We start from the raw sequence: 20375 nt of genomic DNA, 5'->3' as shown, positions 1-20375 counted from the left end.
CATATCGTTGCAGTCGCTTAAGGGGATGGAATAAAGCATTTGATCATTTTTGTTTCAGTTTGGAAGGCTTTGGGGAATGGAGATGTACTCCGAGGATATGTTAAGTCAGCAGAGATCTTATTAGCAACCAGTGTCTATTATTCAAAGTGCTGGAGGATGCGTGTGTTGCTGCATCTGATTAAATTATTACTACGCTGTTTAACTTAATTTTGGTTTTGACAACTAGCGCAGCGGGCGTTAAATGTCAGAACACAGTGGGAGTGAACAGAAAGGCTGCAAAAATCCACCGAGTTCCTGTCACATGTACAGAGTTCCAGGTTCTTTTAGCCTGCGAAAGTGTTCAGTGTTTACTTTATATACATTACAGACGTAAAGACGATGTGAAAATAAGTGGCGGGCCACGATGAGTGCCAGAGGAATACCCTACATGAAAAGGTGCATCAGTAATTGATGGATAACAATACTGTTTCTCCGTTTTACACGATGCAAAACTAACAGGAATGCTTTCATGATTGGTTGAGCTTCAGTTCCACAAATGTATGCCTTTATGATATTAAATTTGTAGTTATCATCAATTATATCATCATCATTCTAATGAAATGCAACATTAATGAATGTAATTTCATGAAATACCCCATTAATGTAACCCCACTACAAGATTTGACACCCCAGGCTCTGTCTTGGCACCATCAGTCATCCTTCAAATGCTCCATTTTCCACTTATTTCATTAAAAAGGCTACAGCTGTTGGGAGTGGTGTTTTTTTCTTTAATGTTTCTCCCATTTGCCATGAAGAGTTGTTTCAAAAGGGTTCACTCACAATCAGCCAGCCACTTTTCCTGCTCTGGCTGAGTACACTCCTTTTGTGGCACAATCAGTCCCAGAGTGTTTGTGAGAACACATACACAGAATACAACTAATGTTTTCTTTGTCTACAACTGTGATTCTGAGGTAAACTCAACCTTTGGGTTATATTTTTTTTTTTTCAGCACAACAAATGTTAAATCATGGGGGAGAGACTGGCAACCTTTATTATCCTGTGACTGGAACTGTATCTGTAATGGCCAGGTGTTTGGACACGGTAACATCTGCTAGGGAGGCTTTGTTTTATGCAAGGAAGAGGCAACAGATGTTGTTTCTGTACCACACCGCAATTTTAGAGATGTCTGTGTTAGGATGGAAGTGACTGTAGGAGTCACAAATTAACAGTTAAAGTTAATGACTATAGTTTTTCTGTCCATCTACACACCGCCCCTAAATAAAAACACAAACTACTACGAATGGATCACTCAGTGGCCATTTTGCATGCCTGCTGCCCACAAAGCAGATTTCGTGTGGCAAAGTGGTCAATATCTCTGACCTGGATACGCAGCTGCTTTCCAACCCCATCCGTGTCGATACACAAATTCATTACAGATGATGTTCAGAAGCCAAGCACTGAAGTTGCAGCCGTTGATCTATAATGCTATTTTAAAAAGGGAAAGAGATAGAATTGACTGTGTCGGCATATGAATGGTAATGAAACCTGGCTGGTCGGCATCCAAATGACTATTAGACTCTTGCCTGTGATCGCGTTGTGTTCTTTGCTGGCGCAGAGAAAGTGTGTCACACTGCGACAGCTTGTGTGCACTGTTGATGGCCTGGGACAACTGGGGCAGACAGTTGGGATTGGGCAAAGTCAGAGGCCAGAAAACATCGGAAATCAGTTCTGCTGAGCCTGACTGACATGGTCCACTTGTGCGTGTCCATTTCAGATGATGGTGTCAGGCTCGAGTCTGTGCAGAACGGTTCACCGAAAACAGTGCAGCGTAGGGGAAGGAGGGCAGTCAGCATGGCTACTCTGCGGCGCCAACCGGGATCCAGAACATCCTCAACCCGTCAGAACCGTGGCTCCTGTTCGTCTACCGCGTCTTGCCCCGTCTTCTCTGGACCATACAGTGACCAAGAGGAAGACCCGCCAATGCGCCGCCAATCCTCACCTTTACTCAAAGGATCTCTTTCTAGTCTCCACAGGTGTACCAGCCCAAGCCCCAAAGGTTCCCTTTCTAAAGGGTCTATTCCCTGTTTTCAAAGATCTTTACCGAGTCTTCAAGGATCCCTCCCCAGTTTCCAAGGTGTTTCACCCAACGTGGGAGGATCAATTTCTCAGATGAAGAGGCGGTCTCTTGGCAGCCTGGACGACTCCAGCCCCAGTCCCAGTGAATGGAGTACCAGCTGCAGCCAACAGAGTGGCAACGGCAGTTCCAGTGATGATGACGAAAGTTGGGACACAAATAGCTGGAGCTCAGGGGCCACCTGCCTGCTACGGACTCCTGTTAAGCAAGATAGCACTGAGACATCAGAGAATTCAGGTAGGAAGTCTTGCACCACTGACCAGGCTCCTGCAATAGCTGAGCCTGAAATTATATACCAGAATCTTATCTTCTCGCACCCTGTTGCTAAAACTAAAAGCACAGGAGATTGTGCTCCTGAGAGGGTTTCCACAATACCAAGGAAAGGTGCAGGAACTCCGAGTGTTTCCTCGTCTCAGAGACGTGATGCTACAGTCTCATTTCAACAACCACATGAGAAGACCGAGGACAGACATCAATTTACACAGTTTCTGAATGAGGTGACCCACAGGGTGCTGAATTCCAACGGTGGACCGCCACAACAGAAGTCCACACTCCGACATCGCTACCAGTCTCCACCACCACAACCACCAGCAGCATCATCATCATCACCGGCCCCACTAACAGCTACACTGCATCAAACACCAATGAACCCTCCTCTGACACCGTCTGCAGCAGCGGCGGCAGCAACAAACCTGTGGTACAGCCCAACAAGTTCAAACCTCCACACCATCAGGGAGTACGATTTAAAGGACATTAACTCTTCTATCCACCAATGGAGCAAGAGTTTACCCAGCTGTAAGGTCTTGGAGCCCAGGGACATGCTGAGGACATCTAAAGGGGAAAGTCACTCATACCAAGAGCACAACCTGGAGCTGTGTACAAAGGTCCAGGCGCAGCCCTCCACTGGGAGACTTTATTTAGAGACAGATATTGACAGAGTGAGGAGACTTGATGAAATGGTAGCTAATGGCACACTGGGAAAAGGAAGGGATGAGAAAGGTATGGAGAAAGGGAAGGACTGGGAAACCAGGGATCCATTGGAGAGAAATGGAGGCTTCGGGACGGAGAAAGGGAACGAGATGGAGAAGAGAAAAGAGAGAGACACAAGGGGAGACAAAGGCAAAGAAAATAACAAAGGGAGAGAAAGATCGTACTGGGAGAAAGACACAAGCATCGAAAGAGGACGGCAGAAAGAGAAGAAAGTGATACACATGAGTCATAAGCCCCCTCCTCCTCAATCGTCTTCTGGTGGAAGGAATAGCCCCTGCCCTATCTTCAGGTGGCCAGAGGGATTTCCCAGAATGTCCTTTAGGTCCACCTCACTGCCCAGACCTGTCAATATGCATGTGAGTACACCTCCAAGATTGGTTTACCTCAAATTGCAAAACACAAAGACTGCTGATTTACACAAAACGTTATCACCCCACGCACAGTCACCTCAATACAGGTAATTGTGAATAAACGACCAAGACATCGTTTCAAAGGGAAACACACAGTGTGCACCTGGCTGTCATGTGTGCACATGATGCTGTACGAGGACATGTAAATTGTTGTTAATGATGATGAAAGTGTTAAACAAGACTCTGAAGATTTCATTCAGTCTCTATTCAAGGCTTTAATACAGCGCGTTGCGTCACATTTTCCCCTTGTTAGCCGAATAAGGCTCCTCACAGGCTCATGAGATGTGAATCATTCATGTTTTTTTTTTTTTGTTTCTCTTAATTGCGACCGTCACATCGCCCCCTCCCTATACAAAAAAATAAAATGTTCAAACATGATTAGTCATCGTGAGAATTCAAAATATGACTTTCCATTGTGCTGTAGACTAGATCTTTGAAAAGTGCTTCACAGAGGAGATGAACACAGATATAAAATATAGCATAGTAAAAGAGACAGAGAATACATTTGTAGGGACTTTTGAACTGCTGGCTGGTTAATTGCATTTGGAATTTTCGGGGGGACTGGTAAACGGTTGACGGATGTTTTGCTAAGAAAGAAGAGAAGAAGACTCGAAGAGTCGAAACAGAGCGTTCGACAAATCTCCGCTTTACATACAGGAGGCCTGAGCGATGCACTTGTTCTGATCACTATTTCAAGGACAACAAGATTTCAATTTGTTCCGCATTTATCGGTGTGAAATTGGGCAGACACAGTTTTTTGTGATATATAATTTGATATCATCGATGTAGTGATCCAAGGATGCACTTTCAGACGCGGAGGCGAAGCTGCAAAACTCCTTGCAAGACTCAAACAGAGACACAGTACACATTACACGTGTAGCTCCGGCTCAGACCTTCATCCACGATATAGACACCACACTGATGCGAACCTGAGGCGTCAGTGTTCAAAAACACCTGACTGGACAAGAAAAGTTCCTGCCTTTACACAAACGACTGTTGCCCATGACACAAAACGCGAATTATAACATTTTTGTAATTCCATTTTGCTCTGAGGTATTTGAGCAGTTATGTGTTCACATGATGGTGCAGTGGCTCGTATTATTGCCTTACAGTAAGAAGGTCCCTGGTTCGGATCGCGGTACTTTCTGTGTGGAGTTTGCATGCATGCATGTGATTGGCGATCTGTCCAGTGTGTGACCCCACCTTCCTGTCTATGTCAGCTGGGATTGCCTCCAGCCCCCCGCGACCTTCATGCGGAGGATAAAGCGGTAGATGATGAATGAATGAATGAATGAATGAATGAATGCAGAGAGTTGTTGACTATGGTGTAGAACATGCAGTTTGAGTTTTTCCTTGCCATATTTGCACTTCCACAATTTCAAATAGAACTCTATAAGCCTCTTTTAAATGCATTCGTATCTTTCTGCCCCCAAACATCCACCACTGAGGTGGGGAAGTATTAGTCCCCTCGGCATGTGGTATCCACCTTTATTTACTGTTTATTTACCCAGAGCCTGGAGTGAAAAAATATCCTGGGGTTTCAAAGAAAATCTTATGATGCTGCTTGGCTGTCTGTGTGAAGGTGGGTTTTATATTAATATTTTAAACACACGCTCTTCATCAATTTCTCTTTCTTTTTCTGAGCATGGGGTCTATAAATGTACTCGTATTTGACAATGCACTTTCACAGCATGCCACGTTTTTACTAATACCGCACCGCTAATGGATCTTGACACAGGGATGCAGTGGCCTGATTAGAATTTATTCACTGGGCTGCAGCTCCCTAGCAACTGTTCAGCGGAGTGTTTGCAGTGAAAGGAGCACATTTCGGTATGAAGAGAGAAAACGGCTCAATGGCAGCTTTTCACACGTTTAAATTGAGAGTCTTTCAACAAACGGAGGAGAAATGAGGAAAGGTGTTTTCCTCTGCACTTCATGTCGAGGCAAAGTGGAAGAAACGGCGCATACATGTGTGCAAAGTTTGTGTATTAACTTATTAAAGATGTGCAAAATACCCTGAAGTTAAATAAGGGTGGGCTATTTAACTGTTGAGTTGATATTAAAGGTTCCACAGATGACACATTGAAATAGTGCTTTGTTTCGCATTGAAAACAAGTAAAAACATGATCTGCATTAGAACTGTCTAACTGACTAAAATAGATGCCACTAAGGAAACGTATATAATAATATATATATTCATATAATATAATATTTATTAATTTTTAATTTGATTCAAAATTGATATGATTTTTTTTTTTAAATGACTGGCCCAAGGGTCACATTTTGTCTCTTATTTTTTCTGGAAATTATAATATGTGTGATGCGCTGCACATAGATGTGTGAGTGAATGGGCGTGAATGGGTGAATGGCAAAACTGAACTGAAAGCATCTTTGAGTGGTCATCAAGACTAGAAAAGCGTTATAAAAATACAGAAAATTCCAAGGCTTCCTATGTCATTTTAAAGCATTTTAGCAGCAATGATAATGGAGCCTACCTTAAAAGAACGATCGCATTAATTCAATATAGTTTCACTCCCATAATGTCCTCATATCTGTGTGAAAAGGTATCAAACATCACTGTATATTCAGCCAATAATGTCTTATGATTGCATGACGTCAAAGTGCTTAGTTTATATTAAAAGACAAGAAAAGTGCAAAATAAATGTAGTCTATTTATCATTTTTAGGAATATGAACATGCTTCATGTTAATGAAAGCCTACTAGCAACACACAACACTTACACAGCAACATCCGTATAGTAGGGCTGTGGCTGTGTGTTGCCATTTTGCGATGCCTTCCAGGAATGCCAATTCTCCTCCTGCTGTCTTTCTAGGCTTGCCCTCCCCGTGAAGGGAGGGCTGCTGGGATAGAGGAATGGACAGAGGGGATTACTGAGCGTTGTCTCATTCAGTAGATGTATGAGTCATCACGCTGTATCACCAGCACTGTTTGTAACACCCACACGACACACACTCGCACGAATTTGAATGAAGTTTATCTTAAAGTGCTTGTAAAGTCACATTGTTATTATTACTTGTTTGTTATATACTGCACTTGTACTGCACATGTACTGCACATATACTGCACATGTACTGCACATGTACCGAACATATACTGCACATATAGTGCACATATAGTGCATATATAGTGCACATTTACTGCACTTATACTGCACATATAGTGCATATATAGTGCACATGTACTGCACTTATACTGCACTTATACTGCACATGTACTCCCCTTATACTGCACATGTACTGCACTTATACTGCACTTATACTGCACATGTACTGCACATGTACTGCACTTATACTGCACATGTACTCCCCTTATACTGCACATGTACTGCACATGTACCGAACATATACTGCACATATAGTGCACATATAGTGCATATATAGTGCACATTTACTGCACTTATACTGCACATATAGTGCATATATAGTGCACATGTACTGCACTTATACTGCACTTATACTGCACATGTACTCCCCTTATACTGCACATGTACTGCACTTATACTGCACTTATACTGCACATGTACTGCACATGTACTGCACTTATACTGCACATGTACTCCCCTTATACTGCACATGTACTGCACATGTACCGAACATATACTGCACATATAGTGCATATATAGTGCACATTTCCTGCACTTATACTGCACATATACTGCAATTATACTGCACATATACTGCACATGTACTGCACTTATACTGCAAATGTACTGCACATGTAGTGCACGTACACTGCACATGTACTGCACTTATACTGCACATATACTGCATGTATACTGCACATGTACTGCACATATAGTGCACATATACTGCACATGTACTGCACGTATACTGCACATGTACTGCACTTATACTGCACATATACTGCCCATATACTGCACATGTACTGCACTTATACTGCACATATACTGCACATAATATATTACCTCTGCCATGGACAGCACTGAGTAATTGGTTCTGCACCCCAGAGTTAAGCCTGAGTGAAAATGTAAATGGTAAATAAATTCACAACATGCATAATTCATTTGAAACAAAGAAATGCAAACATTAAGGGCCTGTTATCTCATTCACCTCTCTGTTCATATGACGATGTGACAATGTGAGGCATCACCTGCACATTCTCAGATGGGTTTTTTATTATTCATACACTTGTGTTTATGTTCTTGCCATGTGAGAAGTTTGATGCCACTTTCATGTCTGCATGTTAAATATGAAGCTCACACGTTAAGCTGGATACCTTTCACACAAAAAACCATCCATAAATGTCATTGTGTCGTTTTTACACACAGAAATAATGATAATGAACTTCCCCCAGGTGCTGCTAGGCAGATTTTCACTCGTGGTTTCCACACGACTTCATTTGCACCAAAAAGTGGAACTCTTCTTTTGAATTGACTTTCACACATTCTACACTGTTTACCCTCTCCAACATTTCCCCCCGGCAGTGTCCATGTTCTGTCATTCATCTCGTCTGTTTCTCTTCCCTCCTTTCAACAAACTACAGTACGTACGTCTGCTTCTCAGCCTTCGGCACTTTCTCTCCATTTCTGCAGCACGCAGCATTTTTTTCCTTAGCACTGCTAATCTGTCATTTCTTCTTCTGTCTCTCTCTCTCTCTCCCTCCCTCTCCCCCCATCCTCCCTCTTGTGCTTAATGCTCTCAATGCTGATATAGTACGTGTGCCGAGGGTGAGAAATAATGGATATATTTGTTTGCCGAGAGACACAGCCACTGTGAGAGCTCGTTAAACACCAGATAAGAGGCACTCCGCAGCATGCATTGGCAGCGCTGGCGCCAGATAAATCTGCTTGATGAATAAATCTAATCATTTCATTCTCCTCCTTTTTTTTTTCTTCTTTTTCTTCTTCTTCTTCTTCTTCTCTTCATACCAGGAGTCTGATGGAGAGATGCAGCGTGACACAAGGTTTGCCACTTTCACGTTTACTTCTGCTCTTCCCTGGCTGTGACACCTCCACCACGCCTCACTCTTCTTCTTCTTCTTCTCCTCTCCATCACTCCCATGACCCCTCCTCTTGCCAAACACCTCCTCCTGCTTCATTCACTCCTCAGCTCCCTCTCACTCTCTCTCCCGCTCTCTCCTCTGCCTACCAGCTTGTCTCCAGTCAGAATTAGAGGAGGCTTTTTTTTTTTTCTAAATGCATACTGCTCTGAGGGGGATGCACAGGCACATGAATATTGTGATCTTACCTGCTGAAAATGAGGCGAAAAGCGTATAAACGGTAAGGCAAGAGAGCGGAGAAGTGCATGCCTGGTCCTATTAGGGGCTAAGAGACAAGTGTGTGCAGTGGCTTTGCCACACATGTGAGAAATAATGAATGTTGTGACTTCCCTTTGTAGCCGTTGTGCCGTTCTGTCCATTTGTTGCATAGTCTGTGCGGTTGTGGGGGGGGGGGGGGGGGGGTTGTGTTGAGAGTTGTGCATTCAACAGTACGGGAGGAATATGTGTTGTGCAATGTGTGTAAGTAAACTACAGCGTTGTGCCTCTGTAATCTCTGCAGCGAGACAGGTCAGGTTGTTGAATACAATCTGATTTAGTTGAAGTCAATCGCTTAGTTGATGCAACTGTGATTTGGATTTCTCTGGTTATTATATTATTATTATTATATTATATTATATTATATTATATAATATTATATTATATTATATTATATTATATTATATTATATTATATTATATAATATTATATTATATTATATTATATTATATTATATTATATTATATTATATTATATTATTATTACATTTGTTCGCTGGGTTGCTCTCATTAAAACCAAACTCCCCACCATTACCATTAAGAGCTCATTAATGCTGGTGTTGACTTGATTACTTTGTAATTCACTGGTAACTCATGACGTCTTGCTCCATTTGATGCCTTCAGGTGACTTTACGATCTGCATGTCAGCACAACATGATCACAACACTGAGAAGTTAATTGCCTTCACCTCCGGTCTTCACCCCCCCCCACCAGCAAGAGAGGAAACCATTTTTTTTTAGTTTTGTCCTATTCATAATTAAAGCGAATCTGATAAGGTTCAGTCCAGAGGGACACGACATGTCTTTGATAAGAGTTTCACATTTAAGTTAATATTGTGGAGTGGTGGGGGAAAAAAAACAACTTTGTGTTGTGTTCGCTTGTCATGAACTAGTTTAACTTTCTTTGTGCCTCGCGCATGTGACACGATAGTAGAATAGAGTCGAATATTATAAGTGTTGACTTGTCCAAACATGAATATCTGTTCTCATGTAAGTATTCAACATAAATGGATATCTTTAAAATTGTCAAACGTGTACTATAACATTAGACATTTGTATTTTCTTATACCTGTTACTCGTACTTATGTTACCGGTTGAATACTTCTACTAATGGGTCTACAGTTGAGTTAATACGTGTTGAAAGCTGTCCAAACAGATCACCGGCTTCACCGACCCTCCTCCGCTGTCTCAAATGTTTCCTGTCACAGTTCATTATCGAGGGCCTGTCGCGAAACTGAAGTTAGCATCCACTGGCAAAAAATACACTCCTCTTGGTGAGATTTACGAGCACCTGATACAATAATAGACGCCATAGTACGCCTCGTGTTTTACATCGTGCGTTGATTTTCCGCTTCAGAGTTCCATGTGTGTGGAAGACGTCTGTAATTGCTCTCATTTAATGATTCGGGTCTTCATGATGAGGTGACGTGCTGAGTTCACCGGTTGCCAGTCAGACAGAGGAAAGAAAGGCCGAACCTGCTGAACTCCTGCGCAAGATTGTGCGACGTCTAACGGAGCTCATTGTGTACGAGGACATGTTCCAGTTTGCTTGGCGGAGTTTATTTGTGCGTGTTCTGATCATTCAAGGACAGAAAAGGTGATCATAATTGTGCGTATACAATGGATGTGAGTTAAAGACTAAAGCAAGATCTATCTGACTTCTTGTGACTTTTAATTAGCTCTCCAGAAATGTTTTTAATTCTACCTTCATCAGTTATATTTCCCTTGGTCCCCATGTCATCACTGGCCAACTCTGCTTCACTCTCACACTTTGAGGAGTTTGTTGCACGTAGCGTCCAAAAGCAAATGTCATGCGAAGGCTTTTGTCAGGTTGGCCTGATCATATGTCTGTCTAATTATGTACAAGAGACAGAAATCAAGAGACTGTAGCACCTGGAGGTTGACGACGAGGGAACTCCCTCCGCCATTGTCATCGAAATGTGTAGTCTCCCGTTTGAACCCCCGTTTGAATCACACGTCAAAGTCTTGAGACTCCTTTTCCCCTCTGACTTCCCCACACCTCACCAACCTCATGGCTCCCTGGAACTATTGGAGACACATCAGTCTGCCAGAGAGCGTTCATACAGCTGCGTCAAAAGCCAAGAGGACGGGCTCAGCTGAGCAGCTAAGCAGCTAAGCCTCGGGAGCACGCGGCACAGTAAAGACCCCGAGTCTGTCAGGAGAGAAGCATGCGAGTGTGAGAAAGTGCCAAATGTCTTCTATGAGTGTGTGTGTGGGTCTTTTATAGGGACCTTTTCTAATAGGCAGACATTCTCTGTTTTATTCTTTGGTGTTGCACGTATAAAATGGAAAGAAAGTAGCGCGCTTCAAACGTAGAGCCTCTATATGGTGAGCTCATTAAAAACTCGCTGTAGCTCTGATTAATTATGTGGTTTGGTTTGTGCGGCTCATTAATGCGTTCGCTTCCATTCCGCTGTTCGGTGCCACGGTTCAGAGACGACTTCTATTACAGCAATAATAATCTGTTGATACAGCTTTCGTTTGTGTCGAGCTGCGGAAAACAAGCAGAGGCCTTTTGTCAAACGCGTGCAAACAAGTCGAACGAGCGCGCGGCGCTTTTATGGGCTACAAGTTGACTGAAACTGCACCCATTACACCTCAATAAATACTTCATTGCACCCTGGAGTGTCATGCTTGGTGCCGTATGTTCGGCCTTACTTACTTACTAACCACTGGCTCCCTCCTGCTGGGTGGATTTCCATATGTCCAATCTTGGATGTAAAAGATAAGAGGAAATGGCTCAAAGATGATTTTTTTTTTTGGTTGGTTGACTAATTTTCACGTTTTCCCAAGGAGTTAATGGTCTCTCACTAGTTTCAGGTCTTCTTCAATAGCACATGATGTCTCTTTTGTCCATTATGTTACCATTAAGAGGAAAATAGACAATAGATGAAAGACTAATGGCGGTTAAGTTGCGTTTCCACGAGCATTGTACCAGGTACTTTTTTTAGTAACTGCTCTGCCGAGGTATTAGTGACGTTGCCAGACTGTCGGCCGCTGATTGGTTAGAGTGTCGTCACAGGAAGAGACGTCCGACACAAAAATCGAGCCGAACAGTGCCGAACTGTAGATCAGTTAAAAAGACTTAACAGTCCTAAAAACGTGGGTTAATTTCCAACAATTACCAGGAAAAATGTCCAAAATCTCAATATTTAACAGAGGAGTCTGGTGTATTAAACCCTGCTGCTGTCCAGTGACTGTGCCAGACGGAGTCTGTGCTCCGGAGATGTCCAACACAAAAATCAAGCCGAAACAGTGCCGAACTGTAGAACGGTTAAAAAGACTTAAAAGTCCTAAAAACGTGTGTCAGTCTCAAACAATAACACGAGCGGCATCACAAACCCTGCCGCTGTATTTCAGTCCAGTGACTGTGTCAGACGGAGTCTGTGCTCCGGTCATGGAGGAAAGTACTGAACAATTAACTGATTCTAGTGATTTGATTCAGTTACACTGAAAAACAACTGGTCTCTCACTAGATTCAGGTCAATAGCACATGATGTCTCTTTTGTAAATGATGTTACGATTTAGAGGAAAATAGACAATAGGTGAAAGGTGAAAGCACACTGGCTTACATTTGTGACCCCATAACCCCATACTCCTCAGGGCGATCACCCAGGTTCCTCGGGGCCAAAAGCTTTTGTTGGTGCCTAAAACACGCTACAAAACCAGTGGTGACCTTGCTTTCCTGTTTGCCTGTCGCTGCTCGGCTGTGGAATGCTCTTCCAGCTAAAGACACTGTTATTCAGACGAGCTTTTAGTTGACTGAATACCTTGGTTGTACTATTTTTTTGGTACATTTTATATTTTGATGTGATGTGACGTATTTATGATACGACATGCCATGTTGCCTAAATTGTCTTTTTGTGCTACTCTGCACTTTTATTGTGAAGTACTTTGTGAAAGGTGCTACAGAAGTGAAGTTCACTTCACATGAGTGTGACTGACAGATGGTGTCGTCCATTGAGAGCCTGGCTGGAGGTGAAGTCAGTGAACTTGCACTTTCAAAAAGACGACGATGTGGCGTGATGACGCTGCAGTTCCACTATGTTTTTCACGTACATTTACAAATGAAAGATGAATCTATCCCCTGCAGACAAGATGTGTGATATATTGTAGAAAAATTAAGCTTTAATCCAGACATTTACATATACACAGTAAAGTGTCTATGTACCAGCCTGGATTATTATTCCATGTTTTTGGTGCTGTCGTCTTATTGTTCGCTGTAGTGATATCTGATATTTCCCAGTCTAAACCCGGGGGGGTGGGAACTGTGGCTCATGTGCAGAGCCCCAGGCACAGCTTAAGTCCAACCAAATGCATCCATGCAACTGTAATTGAACAATCCCATTGTGTGTTAGTCCAACTTTCAGAAAGTTCAAAGTCTAGTCTAACTGCTGGCTTTATTTAAGTACAGCGCTAATATGAACTGAATGCAATTGTCGGAGAATATCTGAACAAGATCACAGTAACAACGCTAAAATAACTGACATTTATTCGCAGAGAGTACAGCCTGACACTGAGGAGAATGTAATTTTGCAGGTATTTGGAAATGACTGGACTGAAATAAACGCGAGTGGCGGTGAGGCTAAATGAGGCTAAATGAAAATCTCGCCACTTTACTGTCATTTAGTTTGTATTTGTGGAAAATTCCACAGCAATCCATTACGTATTTGTCTCCGCCAGAGTGGGAAGTGACAGAAACCAGATGGGACATTGCCATGGGCATGAGTAAATCAAAGTGCAATGCTTTTACTAAGTAGTCTCTCTGCTCTCTGTCTCTCTGCCATACATTTACTGTAAAATCTAATTTAAATGTATTACTCATCTGTCAGGAGGAGCAGTTTCTTTTCTGTCTCTCTCTCTCTCCATAGTGTCGTATTTTAACAGTCTGTGAGGCGATCACTTCTGTTACACTGCCAGGGAACACAGGTATGTCACGACTGTGTTGTCGTGGCAACGTGAGTAAGAACTGAACTCGTTCTCTTCCCGTGAATTTTAACAATGGAGGAATTGAGAGATCTTAACCCAGAATGTGATCTGAACACACTTAAGTAAATATTGCGTGAATCATCACCTACTCTCCCTCTCTCTGTCTCTGACTATTGTTGCTTGTTTGAAGGGGTGAAGTGTAGAATAAAATGCTGCGTAGAAACAAATAGATTAGATTAGATTAGCTATCATTAGAGTAGTAGAGCGGCACATTTTAAAGTTCAATTTTAGCCTAAGACCAACCTCATACTTGTTTAATCGCCTGGTCACTGGACTGATCAGTACTAAAAAAATTAATTAAATAATTGACCACACATAAGACTTGGTGAGTCCTAGGCCAATAAAGACAGACATAATTGTTCAAATTGACTGCATTTGTCATTTTTAATACATTTTGAATAAACTGCCAACGTCTAAAGAAATTACACTGTAAAAATAAAACGGTCGACAAACTCTTTTTAAAAAAAAAACACGTTACCGGGTAACACCTAAATTAATTAAGTTCAAGTAAACAAGTTGGATGAGAACTATTTGTTAGAACTTTAATTTAATAGGAGACGCTCTGTAGCTACTGTTCAAGCTGAGTAAACAAGCATGTGTTCCAAACTTCCTGCTCCTTTAACGAGTGCAATGCTTACAAATCTCCTCCTGTACTGTGTCAAATTTGATCCAGCCATTTCACACACACATATATATATATATATCTATATATATATATATATATAGATATATATATATATACATATATATATATATATCTATATATATATATATAGATATATATATATATACACATTGCCCTATGCAGAACTAGACTGGAAGCGCTTTGAGCTGCGAGTACCAAACCGCATTAAGTACTTAACACAGCTCTTCTATATTTAGCGCTCACCTATCGCACGGCACAGCCGTCAGGGCCAGTGCGGGGTTCAGGGTCTCATTCAAGGACACCTGAACAGGGAAAGTGAATCAAACTACCAGCCTTTTGATGACGACGTCACACTCTTACGCACAAACTGCAGCCTCCCCAATTTCACCAACTATTTAAAGGTTTATACTCGCACTTTTAATGGCTTGAGATGTTGAGAAAGCACACAGACCACTGTATGAGGTGAGAAGGAACCCCCCCGTGGAGCCTCCTGCTGTGCCCCCCCCCCAGTGTGATCTGATCTCAACTGCTGGCAGCAGGGGGGCAATGCGTTTTGACAATTTGTGAACGCACACTATTCCTGATCAGAACAGGTTGCTATGTCCTCTGAAACTGGATATACACAGTACACTTCTGAGCTTCTCACACTAATCAAACCCTCCTCGGTATGACCAACAGGCCTTTAAAAAGGCGAAGATACAAAGGATCGAGGAAGTGAAGGGAGTTTGATGAGTCACAGCCCAGCAGGAGAAAGTATTCATTATCAACTCACTTATCCCCAGGAGCTTTTTGTGTTGGAAAAACAGCATAATGGTGGAAAAGCCCCGACAGTGAACACAAACAGTCTGTAAACCTTGGACCATGATTGATATCACTTGTGTTATGACATAAGGTCAGATGTGATACTTCTGTCCTTACTGTAAATTTACCTCCTGACTTCTATGATCAGTATCTGTACGGTAACAGTCAGTCAGTGACATTTTCTTTGATATTTTAATTCAACTTGTTCGGTGGTTTTAGTGGCTTCAGTACAGCGTTGTAATGTAACAAAGTACAAATCCTTAGTTTCTGTACTTAAGTACAAAGTTCACATATCTGTGCTTTACTTTGTTATTTATATCTCTAGCAACTTTTACTTTACTTGGTATTATGGTCTATATTTCTATAGAGCTTTTCTGGTCTTGATGAGCTGCTTTACACTACAGTTTTCACCCATTCACACGCTGCAACATGGGCTTAAGTGTCTTTGCTCAAAGATACGTATAGACTAGCAGAGGAAGGAATGGAACCCACAACCTTCCAGTTGAAAGACAACTCGCCCTACCACTGAGCCACCATCCTAACACTTTTACTTCTAAAGCTTAAGTACATTTTATATCAGAAAATGACTTTTGATACTTCAGTACAGTAAATGTCATATACTTTAAGACTTTTACTTATGGTTTAGGGCAGCGGCCTCAAACTCAAAATGAGCTTCTAGTCTGGTCAAGTCTGGTTGCTCAAGTTAAGGAAAGTTCAACAGCTCTGTAAAAATTAACTGTTTAGTAATTAAAAATGAAAATTGTATCTTGATAACCCGTCATGATTTGTCAATTACAAATATTTAGGATGATATTGCACACCATTTCAAAGTAAAAGTGTTTTTGATAGATAGTTTACAACAACAAAAACATAACTGTGATGCAAAATGAACGTATAGAGTAATTTTCTGGTAAAATACTGTACTTTTACTCAAGCATTTCTTTTAGGTACTTTATATAAGATGTAATAATGACACTCTAAGAGTTTATTATACTGCTGGGACCTGAGAGCAATGTTTTGTATTGGACTCTGAACACTAAGACCCTGAAGACCCTGAAGAACCTGAAGACTCTGGGGTTGGCAGGGGAAAAAGAAACATTTGTAAAAATTCATGGGGAACAGTTTATACGTTGTTATTGTTGGATTCGTGATCCATGCCCTCGGGTTTGAAAACTGCGCCCTTGAGTCTGTGTGCTGGGACAACTTGATTTACTGTATGTGTTTAAAGGTCACAAAATACCACGTAACCCAATAAAAGGGGTGACAACATGCAGTGACAACATAACAAGACAACGTCGCTCAAAACCTGGGCGTGTGTGTGTGTGTGCTGTAAAGTGGCTTGATGGGTGAGTTAGGATCGAGCCGTGGTGGCTCATTGGTAGGGCGAGTTGTCTTTCAACTGGAAGGTTGTGGGTTCAATTTCTGCCTCTGCTCGTCTATACGTGTCCTTGAGCAAAGACACTTGACCCATGTTGCAGCGTGTGAATGGGTGAATGGGTGAAAACTGTACCCTAAAGCCAAGACTAGAAAAGCTCTATATAAATACAGACCATAATACCAACTCTTCTTCTTCTGGTTTTATTTAGTAGTGACGAGTATGAAAGAGAGATAGAGGAAATGTAGTGGAGTAAAAGTACAAGTTGCTAGAAATATAAATTTAAAAAAGTACAGATACGTGAATTTTCTACAGTACAGAAACACAGTATTTGTACTTTGTTACATTACATCACTGTACTTAAGCCACTAAAACCAAACAAGTTGCATTACTTTGAATTGTGACAAATCATCCCAGCACTATTAGGGCTAATTGTTTACAAAAAGGTACTTGTAAATGTAATGTGGATTGTATATTTGGCATGTCATGTTATTCTGCGAATGGTGTATCTGGTGTATCTGGTGTCTCTGGTGTAGCTGGTGTATCTGGTGTATCTGGTGTCTCTGGTGTAGCTGGTGTCTCTGGTGTAGCTGGTGTCTCTGGTGTCTCTGGTGTAGCTGGTGTCTCTGGTGTATCTGGTGTAGCTGGTGTCTCTGGTGTAGCTGGTGTAGCTGGTGTATCTGGTGTATCTGGTGTAGCTGGTGTATCTGGTGTAGCTGGTGTATCTGGTGTCTCTGGTGTAGCTGGTGTAGCTGGTGTCTCTGGTGTAGCTGGTGTATCTGGTGTCTCTGGTATAGCTGGTGTAGCTGGTGTCTCTGGTGTAGCTGGTGTAGCTGGTGTATCTGGTGTCTCTGGTGTAGCTGGTGTCTCTGGTGTAGCTGGTGTCTCTGGTGTATCTGGTGTAGCTGGTGTCTCTGGTGTAGCTGGTGTATCTGGTATCTCTGGTGTCGCTAGTGTAGCTGGTGTAGCTGGTGTATCTGGTGTCTCTGGTGTAGCTGGTGTATCTGGTGTCTCTGGTGTCTCTGGTGTAGCTGGTGTCTCTGGTGTAGCTGGTGTAGCTGGTGTATCTGATGTATCTGGTGTAGCTGGTGTAGCTGGTGTATCTGGTGTAGCTGGTGTATCTGGTGTCTCTGGTGTAGCTGGTGTAGCTGGTGTCTCTGGTGTAGCTGGTGTAGCTGGTGTCTCTGGTGTAGCTGGTGTAGCTGGTGTATCTGGTGTAGCTGGTGTAGCTGGTGTCTCTGGTGTCTCTGGTGTAGCTGGTGTATCTGGTGTATCTGGTGTCTCTGGTGTAGCTGGTGTATCTGGTGTATCTGGTGTAGCTGGTGTCTCTGGTGTAGCTGGTGTCTCTGGTGTATCTGGTGTATCTGGTGTCTCTGGTGTAGCTGGTGTATCTGGTGTAGCTGGTGTCTCTGGTGTATCTGGTGTAGCTGGTGTAGCTGGTGTATCTGGTGTAGCTGGTGTAGCTGGTGTATCTGGTGTAGCTGGTGTAGCTGGTGTAGCTGGTGTCTCTGGTGTAGCTGGTGTAGTTGGTGTAGCTGGTGTCTCTGGTGTAGCTGGTGTCTCTGGTGTAGCTGGTGTATCTGGTATCTCTGGTGTCGCTAGTGTAGCTGGTGTATCTGGTGTAGCTGGTGTAGCTAGTGTATCTGGTGCATCTGGTGTAGCTGGTGTCTCTGGTGTAGCTGGTGTCTCTGGTGTCTCTGGTGTCTCTGGTGTAGCTGGTGTATCTGGTGTATTTGGTGTATTTGGTGTCTCTGGTGTAGCTGGTGTCTCTGGTGTATCTGGTGTCTCTGGTGTAGCTGGTGTCTCTGGTGTCTCTGGTGTCTCTGGTGTAGCTGGTGTATCTGGTGTATCTGGTGTCTCTGGTGTAGCTGGTGTAGCTGGTGTCTCTGGTGTATCTGGTGTCTCTGGTGTAGCTGGTGTATCTGGTGTCTCTGGTATCTCTGGTGTTGCTGGTGTCTCTGGTGTAGCTGGTGTCTCTGGTGTTGCTGGTGTCTCTGGTGTCTCTGGTGTAGCTGGTGTATCTGGTGTATCTGGTGTAGCTGGGGTCTCTGGTGTAGCTGGTGTCTCTGGTGTATCTGGTGTCTCTGGTGTATCTGGTGTCTCTGGTGTAGCTGGTGTAGCTGGTGTCTCTGGTGTAGCTGGTGTAGCTGGTGTCTCTGGTGTAGCTGGTGTAGCTGGTGTATCTGGTGTAGCTGGTGTCTCTGGTGTCTCTGGTGTAGCTGGTGTATCTGGTGTAGCTGGTGTATCTGGTGTATCTGGTGTATCTGGTGTAGCTGGTGTCTCTGGTGTAGCTGGTGTCTCTGGTGTATCTGGTGTATCTGGTGTCTCTGGTGTAGCTGGTGTATCTGGTGTAGCTGGTGTCTCTGGTGTATCTGGTGTAGCTGGTGTAGCTGGTGTAGCTGGTGTATCTGGTGTAGCTGGTGTAGCTGGTGTAGCTGGTGTAGCTGGTGTAGTTGGTGTAGCTGGTGTCTCTGGTGTAGCTGGTGTCTCTGGTGTAGCTGGTGTCTCTGGTGTAGCTGGTGTATCTGGTATCTCTGGTGTCGCTAGTGTAGCTGGTGTATCTGGTGTAGCTGGTGTAGCTAGTGTATCTGGTGCATCTGGTGTAGCTGGTGTAGCTGGTGTCTCTGGTGTCTCTGGTGTCTCTGGTGTCTCTGGTGTAGCTGGTGTATCTGGTGTATTTGGTGTATTTGGTGTCTCTGGTGTAGCTGGTGTCTCTGGTGTATCTGGTGTAGCTGGTGTATCTGGTGTCTCCGGTGTAGCTGGTGTCTCCGGTGTCTCTGGTGTAGCTGGTGTCTCTGGTGAAGCTGGTGTATCTGGTGAAGCTGGTGTATCTGGTGTATCTGGTGTCTCTGGTGTATCTGGTGTATCTGGTGTAGCTGGTGTATCTGGTGTATCTGGTGTCTCTGGTGTAGCTGGTGTAGCTGGTGTCTCTGGTGTATCTGGTGTCTCTGGTGTAGCTGGTGTATCTGGTGTCTCTGGTGTCTCTGGTGTTGCTGGTGTCTCTGGTGTAGCTGGTGTCTCTGGTGTTGCTGGTGTCTCTGGTGTCTCTGGTGTAGCTGGTGTATCTGGTGTATCTGGTGTAGCTGGGGTCTCTGGTGTAGCTGGTGTCTCTGGTGTATCTGGTGTCTCTGGTGTATCTGGTGTCTCTGGTGTATCTGGTGTAGCTGGCAGGCTGTGCCTCTGCCTCGCTCAACTCCCATGGCTCATTACTAGTAAATCAACCCACAGGCAACATAAGGGCTCCATTGTGTAGATCCAAGATTGATGCTTGCTGCTAGTGAGTGACCTTTTGTAGTTTTTCCATTAAGATTTTTTTTTTCCTCTTTCTTTCTCTGAATTAAACTAGAGTGATTGGCTATGATATGTGTTTTAATGAAAGAGAGAAAGAATTATCATTAGTGTTTTGAAACTTTTGCTGCAGCACTGCTGCACTCCCGGGTCGCGTGCGTTCTCTGATCATGAGTATTTCATTTACACAGGACTGACTTTATTTTTTCCATCCGGACGTTAGAATCCTCATAGTACTGATGAGGCGACTCGTGTGTTTGATTTACTCGTCTTTTTTGACTGTTTTGAGTTTCTCTGGCGATGGAGAAACAGCAGTGAGTCTATCGTGAGCTTCTCTGAGGACCAGCTTTGCCAAACCAACACCTGAGGCTCTAGGATTTTCTGTTGATCTCCCCGGAAAAGTGTTGAGATACAGTGAGGTTACAGTACTTCATACCCACTGCACCGTG

The 20375-nt window shown here is 43.2% G+C and overlaps 1 protein-coding gene across 1 annotated transcript in view; it reads left to right on the top strand.

The window, feature by feature from the left end:
* Positions 1-1646: 1646 nt before the first annotated feature.
* The window catches only part of LOC131444507 (uncharacterized), a 39350-nt gene continuing 20621 nt past the window's right edge, over positions 1647-20375 (top strand). The window contains exons 1-2 of the mRNA XM_058614871.1: positions 1647-3459; positions 8426-8457. Coding sequence (XP_058470854.1) covers positions 1726-3459; positions 8426-8457 — 1766 coding nt within the window. The 5' untranslated portion in view covers positions 1647-1725. The remainder of the gene's footprint in view (positions 3460-8425; positions 8458-20375) is intronic.

The sequence above is a fragment of the Solea solea genome, chromosome 18 (genome assembly GCF_958295425.1).
Source record: "Solea solea chromosome 18, fSolSol10.1, whole genome shotgun sequence".
Taxonomy (NCBI): domain Eukaryota; kingdom Metazoa; phylum Chordata; class Actinopteri; order Pleuronectiformes; family Soleidae; genus Solea; species Solea solea.
Note: the sequence above shows the minus strand (reverse complement) of the source record. Positions and strands in the feature narration are given on the sequence as shown.